Source organism: Anas acuta, chromosome 4, assembly GCF_963932015.1.
Source record: "Anas acuta chromosome 4, bAnaAcu1.1, whole genome shotgun sequence".
Taxonomy (NCBI): Eukaryota; Metazoa; Chordata; class Aves; order Anseriformes; family Anatidae; genus Anas; species Anas acuta.
Genome location: NC_088982.1, coordinates 51,126,388 through 51,146,991, shown reverse-complemented (window position 1 = coordinate 51,146,991; position 20,604 = coordinate 51,126,388). Strand labels below are relative to the sequence as shown.

General features: G+C 40.4%; 1 protein-coding gene across 2 annotated transcripts in view; it reads right to left on the bottom strand.

Annotated features, from left to right (window-relative positions):
- Positions 1 to 20,349, bottom strand: part of GALNTL6 (polypeptide N-acetylgalactosaminyltransferase like 6) — a 467,323-nt gene extending 446,974 nt beyond the window's left edge. Inside the window, exon 1 of one of the 2 annotated variants that reach the window (XM_068681227.1) lies at positions 19,693 to 20,349. In XM_068681227.1, coding sequence (XP_068537328.1) covers positions 19,693 to 19,830 — 138 coding nt within the window. In that variant the 5' untranslated portion in view covers positions 19,831 to 20,349. The remainder of the gene's footprint in view (positions 1 to 19,692) is intronic. The other variant, XM_068681228.1, reaches the window with a different exon arrangement.
- Positions 20,350 to 20,604: the final 255 nt, after the last annotated feature.

Here is a 20,604-nt window from a genome sequence, read left to right as displayed (position 1 = left end):
TCGTGTTAAAAACCCCACAAGCCCCTGAAGAGGGGCTCATCAGATTTATTCAACTGCAATTACTCCTTTGAAATAAACTGAAGAAGGCAAATAGTTACCATTTTTAAATCAAAAAATAACCCATGCCTAAAAACAAAACCAGACTTTTAATCTGACTCTTTTTATAAAGAGGTGAACTTTACTTGGGAAACGATGAATTTAGAGGAATTTTAAGACATGGGTGCATTGCTAAACTATCTGAAGAAGCTCGGTCATATCAGGCACTATCAGAGGACTTAGGTCAGAAACAGAAGCACAACAGACCTACTAGAACATCTTTTCTATTTGCAAATTGAAGAATTATTTTACTGTAGATACTATTCCTCATCATTAAATGTCTTGTCTTTTCACAACAATTCCCTGTTGACTGCATCTCTAATTGATTACCAAATCCTAAAAGGTGCGCAACTTTTTTTTTTTTTTTTTTTTTTTTTTGTCCCAGAGCCCCTAAAAGGTGCTCGACTTCTTTTTCCCCCAGAACCAGGACTGATTCAGTGCTGGCGACAACCGAGGGCCCAGTCAAAATAAATAAATAAATAAATAAAATTGATGGAATTGTGCCCCTGAACAAGTAACACACGCATACACACACAGACAAAATACACTTGAAGAGATCCAAGGCAGAGACATCCAACCAAGTCTGTAGCGGTGACAATTTATTCTGGAGCATATGAACAACTCCCAGGCACTGCTTAACTTCAGCAGAATCTTAACAGTACACAATTCACTATATGAGAACAAAAAAAAATAAAAATCATGTAAGTGGACAGATCTCTCTACGTAGGTCATCGCATGATAAACTCAATAGCCACTGGGAGTGAGAACTGGGACTTCTATATATGGAATGCAAATGGGAACAGGGAAGCAGGTGGGTTATGACGTACTAGTGGTCATTACCCCATTTCAGCAAGAGTGGAATATTTCTGATTCAGTTCATTCAAGACAAAGAAAACGCACAAAAAAAAAAAAAAGGTTTATATTTCATCTAGATTCCTCTTACCTGTTCCCACCCATTACCACTCTGCAGAAAGACACCACATGAAATATGATTGCAAAGTTCAACTGATACTTTATTTTCACGTGTATTTGGCTGCTTCGAAGGAAGAGGGAAATGGACAGTTTTCCATGACAGAAATAATTCAGATTGCTTGCTTGGGAAGAGCTAATATACAACTGAAAAATACTTATTTTTAAGTGTCACTAACCTGGGAAGAAAAACCTCTCTAACATTTTTGGCAAACTTCTTCATTCTCCTCTCAAGGAGAAACAGTATAAAAATGATACCGTATAGTTGGAGGTGTGAAAAAATCACAACCATCTTACCCTAAGAGAAAAGGCACATGGGTAACCAGCTCCCCACAGCACCTACCAAAAAGCAGAGCACCTTCAAGAAACCTCTTTAAGAGCTGAGCAGTAACAGAAGTCACAGAATAATTAATAATCCTATGGTTCTTCCATATCACTCTTTCCATCTGCAACTGAAAATTACTTTACAGAGGAAGTTTTCCTAGCCACATCTTACAAATAATGGAAGCTAATCACAGAGAAATTAAGTGATAAGCTAGACACGGCACACAGAAAACTACGAAGAGAGCCTTTATCCCCTATGAACAGGCCAGTACTTGGTCATTCACACCACTGCCCAGCACTTAAATATGCTTTAAATATTTGGAAAGGCACATTTCTTACACTGACTTAGCTTCTTAGAAAGAATATTGCTTAGTCCAATTTCAATACATTTAAACAAACTAAAGGTTTTACAGATATCGCATGTCATTTTTTAATCATTCTGTAAAGATTTTCCAACAGTCTTCTACTATGAATTTTTATGTAAAGTAACTATGAGCAAACATTACATAGTAAGGTGATATAAATCCCTGATTCCATAAAACTCTCTATTTCAATTTATTTTTTTTTACACAATTGATGGTTGCCACATTTTCTAACCTTTGAAATAAACCAGGCTTTTGATACTAGATTATGCTTTCCTTTGAGAACGATCACAGTAATGGGTTTGTTTCTACCTGTAGGCTTTCTAGTCACTATAAAAGGGCGGTAGTTTTACGTACATTCATATACACACGCTAGAAAAGCCTATTTCTAACAGAATTGTTGTTTGTTTTTTTTTCCTGTTGTTTTGTTTTTTCCCATCTCTTTGGAACTCTTCCTTCTTTAGAGTTCAAATTCATGAACCAACATGAATTCATTCAAATTTTGTTTGGAAAAAGCACATCACTGAAACCACTTAGAAGAAAGTCTCCTATTAAGTTATGTAGGAATTCCCTTCGTATGTGACTTGGTTACGTCTGAATTGTTTACAACTCATGAAGTAAGTCATGAGTTAGCTACTGATCATGATTTCATTAAGATACCTCCTTTTCATGCTTATTTTGAATTTACTGTAACAAACTATTTATTTTGTTTTCCAAAGCTATGTATTATTTCTAATATATTATGTCTTCCTTCTCTTTAAAACTGGAATCTTTGGGGTTCACACCTCTTATATTGGCTTATGAAATCCTATATTAATCATTGGAGTTTAGCTTTAACTATGTCAGAGTGAAAACACTGTATGCATGCAAAAATTGCCTTTTTCTTTAAAAAAAAAAAAAAAAAAAGTCTTATAAACATGGCTCTACTAAGTAAAAAGGTCTTTATAAACAGGCTTTAAAAAATGTTATATTCCATTAGAGAAATTCTACCTGATTGTATTTTTAAACATATATGAACTAATACTTCTGTAACCTATTTTTAGGTTAACTGCCATACTCACTCAGTTCTTTTATCCACAGAAAAGACACAAAGTCACCAGTGGTTCAAACTTCTCCCTCAGCTACTACTTTGAAATATCACTTGTAGGGATGAAAAAAAGGGGTTGGGGTCAATGCCTTCCAAGCCTTGGCCTCCTGACAGATTTTCTTCAGATAACTGTGATGTTGCCCAGGGTTTGGTAATAGCTATTATTGCTAGGGTACTTCATTGAGTACACCAGTTTTCAAAACGTATTTTGAAAACAGCAGGGAGAATGAAGATTTGAGAGGTTGCTTGGAGCACATAAGAGGACATTAAAGAAGGTACAAAGGTTGATGCTGGAAACATGTCAAAAGAAACTGCCTGGCAGATGGTATCCCAGAAAGGAAGGACTCTATGGTAGGATTCAGATATGAAAGAGAAAGTCAGTCCAGATGGTGACTGACAGCACTGATTACAAAACTCAGTTCCCATTGAAGGCAACAGGAGCTTTACTCCAGTAATGAGGATGGATGGCAATGAAGACCTCTTTTTTTTTTTTTTTTTTTTTAAAATCCTGCTTTCACTCTTTTCCTAAGAAAGACTCTGAAAGCACTTGTGTAATTGTGTAATTTGAGTACTAACACATGGTCACAAGTACAACTGACAGTATCATACTGCAACTTGTACATGTATATAAAAGCTAACACTATTAGCATGCACGTATTTAGTAAAGAGATCAATGGAACAATTTTACATCTTCTATAAAAGTGCAGCACAGGTTTTAGCAAATAAACATTCAAGCCTGGATTCCAGGAGAGTTCTTTGAAAACACCTTTCCCATCTTAGACATACTGCTTTTCATTAACAACTTCACGTTATGCTATTTACTAAAATAAATAAAACAATAAAATGAAAGACCTTTTATGTTTATCTGTTACTGTCAGCAAACTCTTATGTGGTATTCTGGTAAGCACCTAGTAAATCCCTGACTAGCACAGCCTACAGTATCCTAGTGTACAAGGTTTCCTGTAAGCTACCTCTTCTGAAGAGAGGGAAAGAAAAGTGTCATTTTTTTGTTGTTGTTATTTTCTTCTTTTTTCTTAGTCATTAAAGCTACACATTCCTGTGGTAGCTTTTATTCCTACTGAAATCCAAAACACAGTCTTGATATCAAACAGAGCTCAACATGAGCAAAATGTGAGCCACGTGGAAAAAGCAAAACATTCCTATCTACAGGTACTCAGGAGTCCAAGTTACAGAGGAATGAATGTACAATTCTGCAGATACCCCATAGAGCAACTTAAACATTTTTAAACTGTAATCTCATCTTAATAGGCAATATGGGCAATGTAGGCAAGTATTAGAAAACAAAAAAAAAATGAAAGAAAAAAAAAAAACACAAAACACAATCCCCAGGTTGTTCTACATCTACTGACACAATAACATAGTCCCAAGTTTAGCACGTTCCTTATTACATCCTACCATATTCAACATGTCCCTGTTTTTGTTCTGGGCAGGAAAAATTAAACATTACTAAGGAGAGAGAGAAAGAAAAAAAGCTGCATACAAACTAAAAGTAAACTAAGCATGCAGAAGACTCTGGGAACCTATTGTTCCCACCCAACTGAGAATGAAGAAAGGAGATCGGTGCCCATTTAAGTACTGATTAAAGCTTTGCATCTTGAAATTATGTTTTTGGTCTGCCTCAAATACTAACTAATGCACCAAGACATGTATCAATAATAGGAAAACATGCACTGTCACAGTTACACTTAGTCTAGGGTACACAATTCCTTGGTGTGTCACACCTCAGATTCATTGTAAAGCATCAATACTGAATCTGACAGTTTTCTCCCTGGCTTACCAGAAAGTTCTCCAGCGTCCAGTAACTCACTCAAAAGCCCCTCATGTTCCACAACTTGATTTGCCATCAGCAGCTACCATGGATTACTTTAGCTTAAACATTATTAGTATATGAATGTCCTTCATAAAAAGCAATACCGAAAGGTCAATTGAGCCAACTATCTGTTTCTGACAGTGATCAACAGCACATCCTAAGGAAAGATATAAATGCATGGCAAACAAGCAATTTCACTTCCCACTATCCTCCTCCAGCAACTGGTTTAAAGACTTCACAAGTCAGAGATGGCATCTCTAGCCCTAATGCATTTTTCTGCCATGAATGTATTCAATTATTTCTTGCAATCACGCAAAATTTTAATACCTACAATCCTTGGCTCAAAAAGCTCCATAGCTTAATAACCTGCTCTTCAAAGACCTGTGACTGCCATTTGTTTTGAACCCTAGCACAGTATTTAATTTGATGTTATTATTTCTATTGAAGAGAACGAATTAAGTGTTCCCTGCATATCTTCTCCATGTTACTCTCTTCTAAGATACCTCTATCATACTTCTGTCCTCTCTTCTTATCAATCACTCAGCAATGAAGCCTTTACATAATTTAGTCACCCTTGATAGGCATCTTTTCCACTCCATCTGTGATGATTACGATTGCACCAGAATTGCATACAGTATTTCAGAGTGCAAAATGAATTTACACAGTAGTAATAACAATGTTATCCTCCTCGAAATGAAAGCTAACATTTTCATAAAACGAATACAAGCATCAAGAACTCCTTCCTGAGTAGCAATTACTATCTCAAAAGTTATTGCTGTGTATGTAGAACTAGGATTATTTACTTCCCCATACACCTTATTTCATATTTATCCACATTTTATTTCAGAGGGCTAGATGAAGAAAGACAGCATTATGTGGAGAGATCTGTAGTTAGAGCAGTAATATTCTGCTTGTATCCTACCCCATATTCCTCCCCACACACAGACCTTTTGTTTTTCATTTTTTCTTCCATATATAGGATCTGTCCATTACAATGTATCATCTTATTTTTTATGCACCCGTTTCCTACGCATAAATCACCTCTGTTTCTAAGCACTTCAGAATTTCCTCAGACTAATAGCAACCCCAAAACATAAAATAGTTATTTACCTTCCCAATTATTCTTCTCTGAAGCATCTGGAATGAATCTTTCAGGCTTAGTTTTACATATTCTCTCCTCTTAAGTGGCTTGATTTTCAAGATGCCTGCTGATCTCTTGAGCATCTCAGCCACTGCCAAGTTACTGTTCTCCTACACAAGGTAGGAGTCTTAATTTCAAACACTGTTTTTATCCCTCTTTCACAGTCAAGAGACCTCTAAATCAGTAGAAAAGATTGTTCTAGGGAGGTGCATGTTCTGTTTATAGTAAGGAAATTTCCACAACTTCAGTACAGGTCTACTTCCAAGTAGTAGTCTATGACTGGACTCAGTTTTCAACTGCTCTTGTAAAAGACAAATTAAATGAAAACCTACAGCTGCAACCTAAAGTTACTAGTGAAACTTAATGAGTTATTCAGGCATCTAAAGCACTGTCCAACATGTGAAGTCCAATGTCTCTGAAGAGTGAGCAATGTCAGTTTTACTGAGATGAGACCGCTTGGGTTACTAAACTTTGGGGTTTTATTGTTACTGTTGCCTTCTCTTTTGTTATTGTTTGGGTGTTGTTTTGTTTTGTTTTTGGCATAAGCTGCTCATAATGTTAGATTTGGTGGAGCAACTCCAGTACTGCCTTGCACAGAAAAGCCTGCTAAATTGAAATACTGATACCTATTTGAGATGTGGAGAAAAAAAAAAAGCATCCATGTTTTTGGGAAAAAAAATGCAGTAAACCCTCATTCTAGCTCAATTCTAAAGCAGAGCACAGCAAGTAACACTTTCCACTCCAAAAAGTAAAAAAATACAAAGGCACCTGTGCAATAACTAAAGATATGACCTTTAAAAGAAAAAATAAACACAATGCTTTTTCAAATGAAGTTTTGGAAAATCATCTGCTTTACAGAATTCTCCTATCCTGCAACACAAATAACAGCAATTTCCCACAAACATACCAAAACTTGGGGTGAATCACACTTCCTTCATATGCTTTTCAGTCCACTATACCTAACAGAGCACTTCAATGACTACGTCATTTGGCATTTAAACACTGCTTGAGACCATATTCTCTGCCCGGCCACAACAAACACGTTCAAGGGACATTGCCCCAAGCCCTGTATAAGCAGGTAACCCAGCATTAGTGCTGTTTGTATCACTGGGAGAAGTGACACATCCCCCCCCCTCCCTGCATGCACTGCTATTTCTCTAACAACCAAAGCCTATCTCCAGCCACTGATGCTAAAAACACCACAAAATGTTGAGAAGCCAAGTCAGGCAGCCCTACTAAGACTCTCTGCTTGGTTTTGGATGCTCAAAGAGCATCACCAAATTACAACTTCCACACCAAAACATCCTGAGCTACTTAGTCTTTCCAATCTTCAGGATGCAAAGGATAAGAGAGGCTGTTTGCTCTGAGCCCAGCTATAGCAGCACAAGTTTGCTGAGATGAGGGGATACAGAAGGGGAGGATGCATTGATACCTAACATACCAAAAAAGCACCTGCACCTCACTATGTCTTCCCTTTATATTAAAAAGACAGGTCTGCTTTCTCAGAGCACTAGTACAAAAAGGTGACTACATGTACAACAGAAGAAAATAAGATTATAGAGTCTCATCTTGAGAAGGAGCTTCAGTTTGCTGTATAAAATTATGAAGCCTGCTTTATTCACACACAGTTTCAATTCACTAAAACATTAAAAGCCCACAGGTCATGTTTGTACGATGCAGTTAACATAAAACTAAGAGCTTACTGCAATCAAAATAAAATATTCCTCACTGGCACTACTTCAATAATTGACCTAGCCTGGGGTCATTTTAAAACAGTTTAAATGCATCATTAATCCAGGGTATTCCAAAGCAGCTTTACTAATACACTATAATAAATTAAAATAGATAAACAAGGTTGCAGTTAGCATTTAAAAAAAATCATAGTAACAATATATGCCAGAGATGCAGGTTAGAGAAACATGAAATAAAAGGCATAGGAAATATGCTAGCAGTGTGACTTGCAATAACCAGAAATGCATTTGACGGAATATAGTTCCCTTATTCTTCTTCTGGTTGTACATTTTCCTTTCAAGTTTCCTCCCTGTCACTTCCAACTTAACACTCTGGCAGCTTTTCATTCTCCATTGTCATTAAAAGCTGGTCTCTCTAACAACCAGATCAGTAAATTGGAGGTTAATCTGTAATACGAAGAAGGTTACTGAATGGAGCAGGTCAGTCATTTAATTTTTTTATTTTTTAGATCACACACGTTGGGAGAAAAGCATGGAGCAGGTCAGTCATTTAATTTTTTTATTTTTTAGATCACACATGTTGGGAGAAAAGCAGGTTAGCAAAATGTTACAAAGACAGCAGCTTTGGGCAAGTATTTTTTGAACAAACTCATTACAGTCTCCTACTGTAATGTAATGTATAGGAGAATCCAGCATTTATAGAACAGAAAGGACCAAAAGGCAGATTGGAAAGAATCAAAAGCATAAATGATATGAGCCAACATATCTATTGCCTACATATTATAAGACTTGGAAGTAGGGAGGGGAAAAAAAAGTTCAGTAGATCATCAAAAGTAGTCACTGTGCAAAAACTGTACATAGAGCCAGCCCACATACAATCTGTGCATAAAGAGGGACAGGAGACAAAAACAAGCCAAACATTAACATTTATTTAGAAAAAAAAAAAAGCCAAAGACACTTTAGGCTGTACTGAATTTATATCCATAAACTTATATTTTCCCACACCTCTAAGATTGTTAGGGCGTGCTACACTATGAAAAATGAACTCCCTCACCATGTAGGGAGCAAAGATGGTCTTCTCACATCCTCTTGTCTGTTAACAGAGGCGTGTATTTACAAATATACACATATATAAAAGGAAAAAAAAAAAAAAAACAAAACACACTCAGATTCCACACATGAAAAGCATTTCTGAAGAATCTATTCTACTTACAATTCCTTTAAAATGCACCCATGAAGAATCTCAACTCACTTGACTCAGTAGTATTTTACTCTCATAAATCACAGAACAAATGTTACTAAACCATTTGCTTTAGTATTTCAAGACCTCCACAGCCTGAAGGGGTTACAATGTGAACAGGCAGTAAGTACGTGTGTCCTGGGCTTGATCTCCTGTGTTCATTTGTCATGTGCATCTATCCCAGATGCAGTAGCAGGTTTCCGCTTAGCATGATGCCATCTCCATTTCTCTTCACCCATTATAAAATACAATTTTTCTTTGTTGCTTCTGAAGAAGACATCTGTTGTGCATCTTGAGCACTTGAAGACAAATTTCTATCTCACTTGTTCATGCTGCAGTTGTTCCAATAAATACACCTTTGTCTTTTCTGACAGCACTTTTGCTCTGTGTGGGGTCAGAATATGCACTGTAGTACCTGGAATTCCTGAGCAATAATTTGCTGAGATACCACCTCAATTTTATAAAGAACAAGTCTCATGTTAATAGCAGCTCTCTGTAAAGCACTTCCTCTCTACCCATTGTATATGAACACTTTAAACAATGCCTTGGCATCTTTTGCAGCTCTTGGTGTCTCCTCTCCTCATGAAGTAAGGAGATGGGGAAGATTGGGAAAGATTGCATATGGTCACAGACCGTGTTTCCAGTCAAATTTATTTCTCAACCTTCTGCAGTTCCTCAAGGAGCAGTTCCATGTCCCCCTCTGCAGCCCTTCCTGCATGCGTGGCATGGCTTTTGCAGTACTCAAGATTCCAGCTTGCAATATTGTTTCTAAATTCATTTAGTACAGGCAGTTTGTGGGTAGAGGTGAATACAGTTTAATTTCCATATTAGCTAAGCATAAACTAACATACATGTTCTGGCTGTGCTTGGGCTTGTATCTCTTACCTGGATTACTTTAGGAAAATATGGTAAAACCACCCTTCTCTCAGACTGCTACCTAACTTGCTATTGATCAAAAAGTAATATCAATCAAAATAAATTTGACTGTTAGAAGTATCTATGTACTTAGTATCTATGTACTGTCCCACCACTTCACTATCATTGGTGATCACATCAAGGATGCCCTTATACTGAACAAGATTTAATCTGATGTGAAACATGGGTTAAAAATGTTGCAGAAATATTTTGCTGTGAAGCTTTTGCATTTCATCTGCGTTTTCTAGTAATTTTTAGAGCCATCTAAAGTACTTTTTAATGTCCATTTATGGTGTGAGTCTAATCATTTTGTAATTTTAGTGGAAAATTCATTACTTAATGTGATAAGAGTTCTAGATTTACATTTTTACACTGGTGTTATAATTGCAAAATTTGACCAGCAATTTGACTGTCGCTTCAGTTTATATTGAGCCATTCTGGAAAAACAACATCCGTTCAGGCCTGTCATTCATTTTGTATCCATATCAATGGCAACTTAAAATGTAGTCATTTATCAGAGCCTGAAACACAGCAATATTTTCCTTGTAAGATGGCATTAATGGGTCTTTTTCATGCATTTCTCATGCTAATGTGAAACTACCATTCTGTAGAAAAAACAATCAAAAAATTTCCAAGATTCAGGCAATCCAATAAAATAATTTACCCAGCAATCAAATGAGATACCAAAAATATTAAAGAAACTGAAGCGTGTTCTAATGTGTTCTCTCCCACCCTCCATGAACCCCCTCCTCCCCTGCCAAAAAAAAAAAAAAAAAAGGCAAACAAGGACAAAAAGAGGCTAGAGGCAGAGTTTTACTGCTATGCTTAAAATAAGAAGTCTTTCCCCATAAAAGGGCCGCAGGAGCTATTTTGCCTCTCATACATATCCTGGTTTCAGCTGGAATAAAGTTAATTTTCTTCCCAGTAGCTGGTATGGTGCTGTGTTTTGGATTTAGGATGAGAATAATGCTGATTACACATGGGTGTTTTAGTTGCTGCAAAGCAGTGCTCACACAGAGCCAAGGACTTTTCTACTTGTGCTGCCCTGCCAGCGAGGGGGCTGGGGGTGCCCCAGGAGCTGGAGGGGACACAGCCAGGACAGCTGGCCCAGACTGCCCAAAGGGATGTCTCACACTGCCTGGCATCACACGCAGCAATAAAACTAGGGGAGTTGGCTGGGGTAGGAGCTGGGGTCACTTCTCACAGGCTGGTGAGCAATTGCATTTTGGATAATTTACTTTGTACATTCTTTTTATTATCATCATTATTATTATCCCTTCCTTTTATGTCCTATTAAACTGTCTTTATCACAACCCATGAGCTTTTCCCTTTCTTTTCTCTCTTCCCCCATTTCACTGGGAGAGAGGAAGGGGAGGGGAGCAAATGGCTGTGCAGTGCTTAGCTGCCTGCTGGGTTAAACCACACCAATACATATTAAAGAAGTGAACAACTGCATTAAGCCATGGATTATATACAGTGCAGGACAGATGATTCAGAGTTGGTGAAACACTGAAAGATATTATTTCAGCACAAATTTAGACACAATTAGCAGTCTTTTCTAAAGAAACCTAGCTCTGGCTAACTACCACCACATCTTGAAGAGCTTTGCTAGGGATTGGCAAAATTTTGCCAAGGGGTAATCTGTGCAGAAGACAGATTTCTGTTGCCAGTGCCTACTGGAGCTAGCTCAGAGGAGGGAATACCTCAGACCTTCCAAGCACACATGCACTTACTCAGCCTTGCCTTCTCCGATACAAACCAATAAACCTACAGAGTCATTGGCCAAACATAAAGTTGCACAAACAACTTTTTGCCCAAGGACCGAATGGCAGAACAGAATGACAAACTGTCCATAACAGACGATTATGTTACCTAATGCAAAACTGGGGGATTTTAATCACAGTGAGGAAAAAAACAGAGGGGACAAAACATCTCATACTGCAGAAGCTGCTAGCATTGCATGGCTGCATGTGCAGGACCTCTACTTCCCAGGCACTGGCTCTGAACAGACGGAGAGGGAGCCCTTGTACTTCCCCATCTTCATCTATAAGCAGAACTTGTACAGTCTGGCTATGAAGTGTTGGACTAGGTGATCTTCAGAGTCCAAAGTTTTCGGACTAGATGATCTTCAGAGGTCCCTTCCAACCTCGGCCTTCCTGTGATTCTGTTCTTTCTTGTCCTAAACATTTCTTTACATGCTCCTAGCACTTAATTTATAGAACGCTATTTTCAGAGGGGAATAATAAATAAACAGGTTAAAAAATTCTCAACTAACCCATCTGTTACTCCACTTCTATTTTAAGTTCAAGTATGAAAAATTATGCTTCTTTAAGCAAATGAGCACCTTAAGTTAGTCTGATAAATCTACACTTACACACTTCAGTGAGCAATTCAATTTCCAAAGCACCCTGTATTAACATGGGTGTCCTGACCAAATCCTAGTTCAGATAATTATCCTGCCTAGCTAAATCTCTTAGCAGCATCGCATCCTGTCATGAACTGCTGTATAGCACACAAGCAAACTGCTAAATCCCCACTGTATTTTAAGCTAAGAACCAATGGTTTATCAGTGATTGATGAATCATTTACATTGTATGGGACAGATTTTCTGGCCTACTATGTCCAGTTTGCACCATAAATTCAGCTGGCTAAGCGTAGGAAACTGCCCTGGATATGGTGTCTCTGAGCTGGCACAGACCTGACAGAAGTTGTAGGGCACCACACAGTCACTGCAGTTCCAGACATTGCCACTCTCCACATGCTTTGCTGCTCACATGGCTCTGAAGACAACGTGCAAATATTCTTCAGCTACATCAGGGAAGAGTCTAGCAGATAAGCTTAAGCTGTTGTGGAGGTGGTTTCAGATGATCCAATGAAGCATCTGTCAAATGCTGTTATGTCCTGTCACCAGGGACTTGGCTGAAAGTTTCAGGTGTTGGATGGTAACCAACAGCTGGAGGTGAGGGGGGAACAGGATGCTGTAGTTGTCTGTTAAATCCATATACCTGTTAAACTCGTATTTCTGCCAGTGACTGCTTCCTAAAGCAAGAGCAGAGATCTTCACTAAATAGGGTCTGACCAGAAGAGGGGACGGGAAATTTCTTCAATGAGATCTGCCAAGAAATCTTACAGTGGTAGCATAAGACAGCATCGTCTCTGTGAAACACTGTCTGGAACAGAGATGTGGCAGCTCTGACCCAGCAAGGTACAAACATCCAGAAAAGGGACAGCTGTACCCCGTGCATTTCTTACATCAGTTTTACATACACCTCACCATTTAAATTCCTACGGTGCTGTTAATATATCGCTATTAGCTTGGTGATTAAATAGCTGGCTGGAATTACCAGGTGTTTGCATTAATTTAGAGACATGTCTTCTCCTATACGAAGACACGAAATTATGGAAATGAAGGTAAAGGAGTTGAAAGAGAACCTTGACAAGTTCCTGCAATACAGTTTCTTCCTTTCCTTCTCCCATGATACAAGCTTTACCTCTTGAGCAGACCTCCTCAAACAGGTCTCTTCCAAAAGTTTTTTCATAAAGAGGGATAGGATTTCTCTATCAAAGGCATATTTTGAGGAAGATTACATAGTCTAGCCCATCACCCTCTGATGTTCCACCATACGCGGCAAGTATTAAAACCAGTGTGAAAGCAATGAATCACAACAAAGGTTGACCTTAAAAACCAGTTTACACTGACATTCTCAGAGAGGAGTTGGTACAGCAGGTTGACATCTCCTAACAAGGCCTTTTCACATTCTAAAGAAACATTAATAAACTGGAACTGCTATTTCGTTCAGTCAGGGTAATTTGGTCTCTTGACTGCGATGCACATTTCTGATAGATGTAGGATTTTTAGCTGGAGATTCCTGAGCTGCACCGTATTTAACTTGTCAACCTCAGAATTAATTTTTTCAGCCTTATTTAAAGTAACCAAACATGTCTGCTCCTGGCCCAGGTCCATCAAAATAGTTAGCATACACTCGGTTTTGCTGAACTCAATTGCTATAAATGCATGCATCAGCATACTGCTAGATGAAGACCATAAGTTACCTGTCTAAGCATTAAAAAGGAAAAAAAAAAAAAAAAAAAAGCGGAATTGTTCTTTCTTCTTTCCATCTACCTGCCTGCACACACAGGCCATATCTCCACTAAACCACATGTGCAGTCTGGCTCTCAACCAGGATGTAGCTACAGGATGGTGTGGTTCCCTGGACCCAAGCACAAGGGCTTTGCTCCCCACAGAGGGGGGTGAGAAAGTTTAGGAAAGAAGCAAGGGGCATCATGTCTGGCAAGGGGAATGAAACACCACTTGGGTAGGCATCCCTAATCAGTGGGGGTTCCTCTGTCCCACTGCTTTGATAAGGGCACAGAGTGCCACTCACCCCAACAAGTCCAAATATTGGTCTGCGCCTTGCATTTTCATTAGTATCAATCTGAAATGACAGTACTTCAAAAAAAAATATGGTAACTGCACACAATAATATTAGCAAAAAGGCATTACAAACACAGAGTTAAATGGAAATAAAACTAAATATAGAAAAGAGCCCATTTTATCCTGCAAGATATAGTGTTTAGTAACATTCCTGAAAATTGATAGGTATTAAATTAACCACAGGAGGGCTCCCTCTGGTACACTGAATACAACAGAAACATATTGCTAATTGCCAAAAATAATATCGTATCTTAAAAGTAACAAAGGTTTTAGAACTCAAATGATATTTTCCTCAGTAGGCTCCAATATATACAGGGGAATAAAATTATACATGAGCAATTCAGACAAATAAGTGAATTACAAAAGTGTTAACTGTCTGACTGTTAAATGCTTAAGTGGCAAACACAGACTGCCAGCGCACTGCATTTTAAGACACTGAGGTCTGTTTTGCAATGCCATCTATAGGGGCCTGGGAGCTGATGTACTGGCACAGCAACAGAAGGAGCTGGAGAATAAAAGCAGACTGAATACACTGGGTGCTGCTCTGGGGGAGAGAAATGAGGACTTGCCCAAAAGAGCACATGTACAGAAACTGAGGCTTCATTTTTTTATTATTATTATTTTATTTTTTTTTTTGCATCAGCTATAGTCAAGTAGCTACTTTTGTAGGCTTGGCCCTATTTGTCCCTATATTTATACTCTGTAAACAAAGAGAAAGACAACTCTTCTGCTTCACAAGTTTGCAGTGAAAGCAGCCACCAGTAACTGACAGTATAATAGATACCAGCATGACTGACCCTCTTCTGGTGGTGCAATTATAGGAAACAGGCACCTATTAGTGTCCTAACCAAACCATATTTAGCACAACAGTTTGGAGCTGTGGAAATTAACTGGAAAAACATGGGAAATAGAGCTAGTGGAGAAAAAATGAAGTTCACTTTAAGGTACAGCTTTCATGCAGCTTCGGATGCAGAACTGGCCAAGCCAAGCCAGTACTTGGCATGCACCAGTAGTGAGCAAATGGAGCTAGCTGTCCTGCAACAACTGTGCCTATCCAAACCCCAGTACTCAGCAGCAGGAAACATTTAACCTCAGGGTAAGTTGGAAATTTCACCTCTTTCATGGACTTCAGAAACTAATGACCCTTTGCAAGACAGATTTCAGTCCAAAAGTGCTTCCTGGATTCAGAAGGCAAAGCTGGCACCTTCACATTTTGCGCCCATTTGCCAGCTACGGCACATGCTTGGGAGTTCTAAGAACTACATTCTCCTTATCTTGAAGAGTCCATTTAAATCTCTACCTCACATGTCCCAAGAGAAAGACCTAAGCATCAGGCTAACCAGATAGAAATATGGGCTTCAAAGGACAAGGGAAAGAGAGTGTGCCTCCATCCCACTGAAAAATGCTTTCCCCTGGCAAGATACCTGTGTTTTGGTCTCTGCTCCAGGCACCGTGCATGCACTGGAAAAAAAAAAAAAAAAAAGGTACAAACACTGGAATAAAATGTGCAAACAGCATTATCCCTGAGGCACTTTAGTCCTGCAGTGGTCAGGCAATTGGACTAGCTGTTTTTTGAAGGTTCCTTCTGACTGAGCTATTCTGTTCCACTCAAAGCATGAACCCCAACCACAGCCCCTCCCATAGAAGTGGCTGAATCGGGGGGGTAAATTTACACCCCGTGCTATGCCAAACCTAAGTAAAACAAAGCAAATCCACCTTCTTATAAATGTATCAGTGGATACTTCACTAGACTGTCCTCCTCTTCCAGCCAACTACACCGGCATCCCTTGAAAACAGAGAGAGAGGCATCTTGCAGTACTTTTCACCAAATATCTGTATTATGGACACTGGAAAGCTGTTGTGGGAAATTTGGTTCCATTACATGAAGTTATTTTTCATCTATTGCAACTGTATAAACAGACAAGGTTACAGCCTTACTGCAGCCAGATAAAGTAGCACTAACTTTAGTCAGCATCAGGGTAGCCAGGTTTGCACTAGAATTACATCCCACAAGGCGTACTGCGTCGTTGCCGGTTCCAACAGCAAACTAAAATGAACTTAAAAGCTTGGCCAGCATAACTTAACACCCCAACACCCTGCCTTGGAAATGTGTCACAAGAAAAGATCAGATCAGACAGGATACTTACATCACATAAGTAATATTTCAGTGACAAAAAAAAAAAAAAAAAAGTTAAGCTAACTGTAGAAACTATCATCAAAACTCAAGGATACCAAGAGCCATTAAGGAATTTACAAGGCTTTTTTAAAAAGGCCATAAAGTACCCTCTTCAATTTCTCTTATTCCTATAGTATAGGTAGAAAGACTAACTTAGAAAGAATTAAAACAGACTTTTTTTTTTTGCATTTCACATGCAGTATTTTGCATATCCTGTTTTACTATCAAACTGTATTTGACAGTTGTTCTGTGCAACTCAGACCTTAGTCTCTGTACCTTTGCCTTTGAAGCCTCACCTTAAATGGTGTGAAAAAACAAAATTAAATAACAGTATTCAACATATAAAGACCACGCCTATCAATATCACAAGTGAAAACCTTAGGAAAATATGGTAAGAAAAAGTAAGTTTGTATGAAACACTCAGAGGTTAATAATGCGTATAGAATTAATGTACAGCGATCAAAATCATTAATGCCGTCTGAAATCACCGTTGTCAACACCATTTTCTCATCTTATAATCTCTCCTCAGGAAGAAAGAAAGAGCTGCTCTGCTCTGAAACAGACAGAATTTGCATGACGACAAAAAAAATAATCTTATGTAACTTCTTGGAGCAATACTTTAAAGAAGAAAAATGTCAACTTATGTTGTTATATTAGAATTTCCAGATAATGCTAAAGAGCACAACTGCCCTCTTCTCTGCAAGGGGAGTGACAACGTGCCCAGGGGACACTGCTCTGCACACTGATACAAACAGACTGTTTTTGCCACGTGGACTGCTTCTGAGCAGCTTCTCTGCTTATTGCTGTCAGGATACCCTGCCTCAATCAGCTTGCTGTCATGCCTCCTCCGCTCCAGAGCTGCAGTGAGCAGCCTAGGTGGTCGGAAAGGCTGACAGAGCCCTCATTCCCAGGCAAGTTTGGAAATGTCTGCTTTAGCAATGCATTGGGAAGTTCCATTTTCAACTCATCAGAGTATCAGAATTTCACTCTGCCACCTCCTCAGAAACACCTGATGATCAGTTACGTTGGTTGAGCTGTTATTAAAATAAGATGGCATGTTTGTAAGCATTACTGCCAACACCAGAATACTACCAGGCACACATTTTACTCATGAGGGTGAAACTAGCTCTGACCCTCTGCCATCCTCATGACGTACCAGAACAACCTCACTGTACATCACCATCTCATGTTCTGCCTCCACCTACATACCTGTGAAACCTAACACAGCTTTAGTATATATAACTAAGGTCTGTTGCAATTTCAGTAGAATTGACCTTTAAACTTGTGTTAAGTCACACTAAATATCGAGTAATTGAATACCTCAAGGGCAAAGACAGAATTTCAGCACTAACCACGTTCATCTCCTGCTAACTCTAGAGGGGAACAACAACAACAACAAAAAGTTATAAAGATTATCATAGTAGTTACCTAACATAACCTCTTCTAGTATTACCTTTTTTTCTAGCATAGTCTTAAAGAAATACGTTGACCATCTTCTTATAATCTAATTTTATATAAAACAGTTGATCTCAAAACTTATACTGCAAACCTCATTCCTTGTATGCACTTTGGGTTATGATGCACACATCAGAAGGCACAAGTACCACAATTACATCATGCCACCCTACCTGCTATCCTCACACAGTATGACATTTCCAACACAACTTCAGTTCTGACAGTGATACTGGAATTACATTAGAGTCAGCTGCAAGGTTCAAAGTTTCATTGCCAATTTTATTGTTTTCTCATTAAAACAAACCCATTACTGCTCCATTAGCATTCAGGTGGGGAGGGGAGGGAGGTGAACTAGGAAAAAGGAAACACTTTAAGAAAACTTAGGATTTAAAATTTACTCATTAGCAAGTCTCACTAGCCCTTCACATATGTTCAGCTGCTTGCTAATTGCTAAGGTCTTCTTCAACCACTGCATCCAGAACTATTTTTTTTTTTTTAACACTATTTCACCGTGAATTCTATCCAGACATGCTCTGCTTAGAGTTCAGTCTTGAAGATATGAAGTTTCATCTTATCTCAAGGCATATGTCTTTTTAAAAGCCATGCAACAAACACAGAAATCATTATTTGCACTGAACACTTCAGCTTTCCTAAATCATAAAGTAAATCAGAAACTGCAAAGACTACAGTATGCACCTTGTAAACTAATGACAGACACTTATGATCATGTATAATTTTCTTTCAGCAGAAATTATTTCCAGCTACAGTCTAGCACCTGACATCTACTGCATTTTAAAACCCTTGGAAAGATAGAGTAAGCTTCAAATTCCTCCTGTGGTAATTAGGGTATCTTCCATTCAGCATATTTCATTAACTAAACTGATGACACTTTGGAGGAATAACTTCCATAATGGATAGCTATATTAAAAAAGAATCAAATATGTTACTGTTCAGTTGAAGGAACTGACTTAAATACAGTTAGTATGTGGCAAGTGCATTATATACGTGGGTGATGACCCTTGAAATTAAGACTACTAATACACTAAAATGATATATGATGCTGTCTTGCACACTCCAACATCGAGGCTACGCAAGTAGTAAACAAACAAAAGGATCAAACAATCCCATAATTTCTTACTAATGACCTGTAAAATATTTATAATATATTTAAATTACACTGACAATTACGGTGTAGGAGCATAGCACTGCTGAGCAGAACACAGATAAATGTAAGTGTATAAATGGTAAACTGCAGGCGGGGTTTTAAGGTGCTTCATTACAACAACCCCCCAAAAACTAAACTTCACTTAACACAGGTCTTACCGGGATTTATGAGCCATGCATAAGCCCAGTGAGTCGAAGAATAACTTCAGGGGAAAAAAAAGAAGGAAAAACAAAAACACCTTGCTTATGTCAACCGTGAGTTGACATAAGTTGACATGATTAATAATGGTGATGGAGGAGAAAGTAAACTAGAAATATCTAAAAGTTGGTTGTGCCATCAATCTGACAGGCACTCTTTAGGTCACTTTAGTAGCGTTCAAAAGAAAAAAAGACCGACAGCCACTTCTCTGGAGTTTTCAATAAGAAGGGTAGGAAAGAGAGGCTGGAGGTGGTCGGTGAACTGGGAGGATTACGAGCAGTTTTAGCGGCACAGAGCTGCTCACGGTGCTCACCGCCGAACAGACCCCTGAAAGTTGCTACAGGAACTCCACTTCTCGTCGGGAAACCCGCGGGACCCCAGAGCCCAGCACCCCCCGGGCTGACCCCCGAAGCATCCAAAATCCCGCATCTTCCCAATTTCACAGTCGGCTGCCGTGCCTGGTCACCGGGGCCACCCGGGGCTAGCCAGAGGGCGAATTCCCTCGCCCACAACTTTCTCCCTTCGCTCCGTCCGTGCCACCAGCAGCCCGTGCGGAGCCACCCGCCGCTCCCGCCCCCCCCCCAAAAAAAAACCCCGCAGCTCCTACCTGCGGCTCGGAGGGCTCGGCGGGCTTCACCAGGTGCTTCTCCTTGTAGAGAGCCCAGAGGCCGATGTCGGGCAGGAAAATGAGAGCCGCGCTGAAGAGCAGCGTCATTTGCAGAAACCGCTTCTGTTTCCTCTTCATGGCCAAAGCCGGGCTGCCCTGGCGGCGGCGGCAGCTTCCCCGGCGCCACGTCCTTCCCTCCCCGCCGCCCCTCGCAGGGGCCCGGTGCAGCGCAGAAACTTCGCCCGCCTCACGCCCGCCCGCCCCCTGCCCGGGCGGGGCTGGGGTCGGGGCTGGCGGCCGCTACTCCCCCCGCCCCGCCGCCCCCCCGGGAGCTCATGGAGCGGCAGGCGGCCCGACACCGAGCGATAAAACGATAGAAGAGGTAAAAGGGTGATGGTGATGCGAGGACCGGCCGGCCGGCCCGCCTAGCTCCCGGGTACCACCGGAGCGCTAAGGAGGCGCGGAGCCGCCCGCCTCACGTCCCCCTCCTGCCGCCCGGGCACACGAGGCAGGGGGGCTTGGGGGGGGCTGAGGAGGGGGGGGCGCGGCATCATGAGCTCATCGCGCGTAATTTGCTAAGCAAGGGTTAAAAGGAAAAAAAAATAATAAAATAAATGAAAAAAGCGGCGCGCAGAGGGCGGCGCGGCGGCACAGCGCTCCCGTCCGCCGGGGGGAGGAGAGCAGCCAGGGGGCGGCTCGGCTCGGCCCCCCCACCACGTGCACCGGCCGGGCCGGGGGCGGGCAGCAGCGGTCCCGCCCCGCCGCGCCCCCCCCATCCCGGGCCAGCGGGGCCCCCCCGTGCCGGTACCGGTACCGGTACCGGAGCCGGTGCCGCCGTGCAGCGCAACGCAGCGGGGACGGGGCTTGCGATTCCCGTTGCGGTCCGCCCTCCTGGGCGCTGCGTGAAACGCG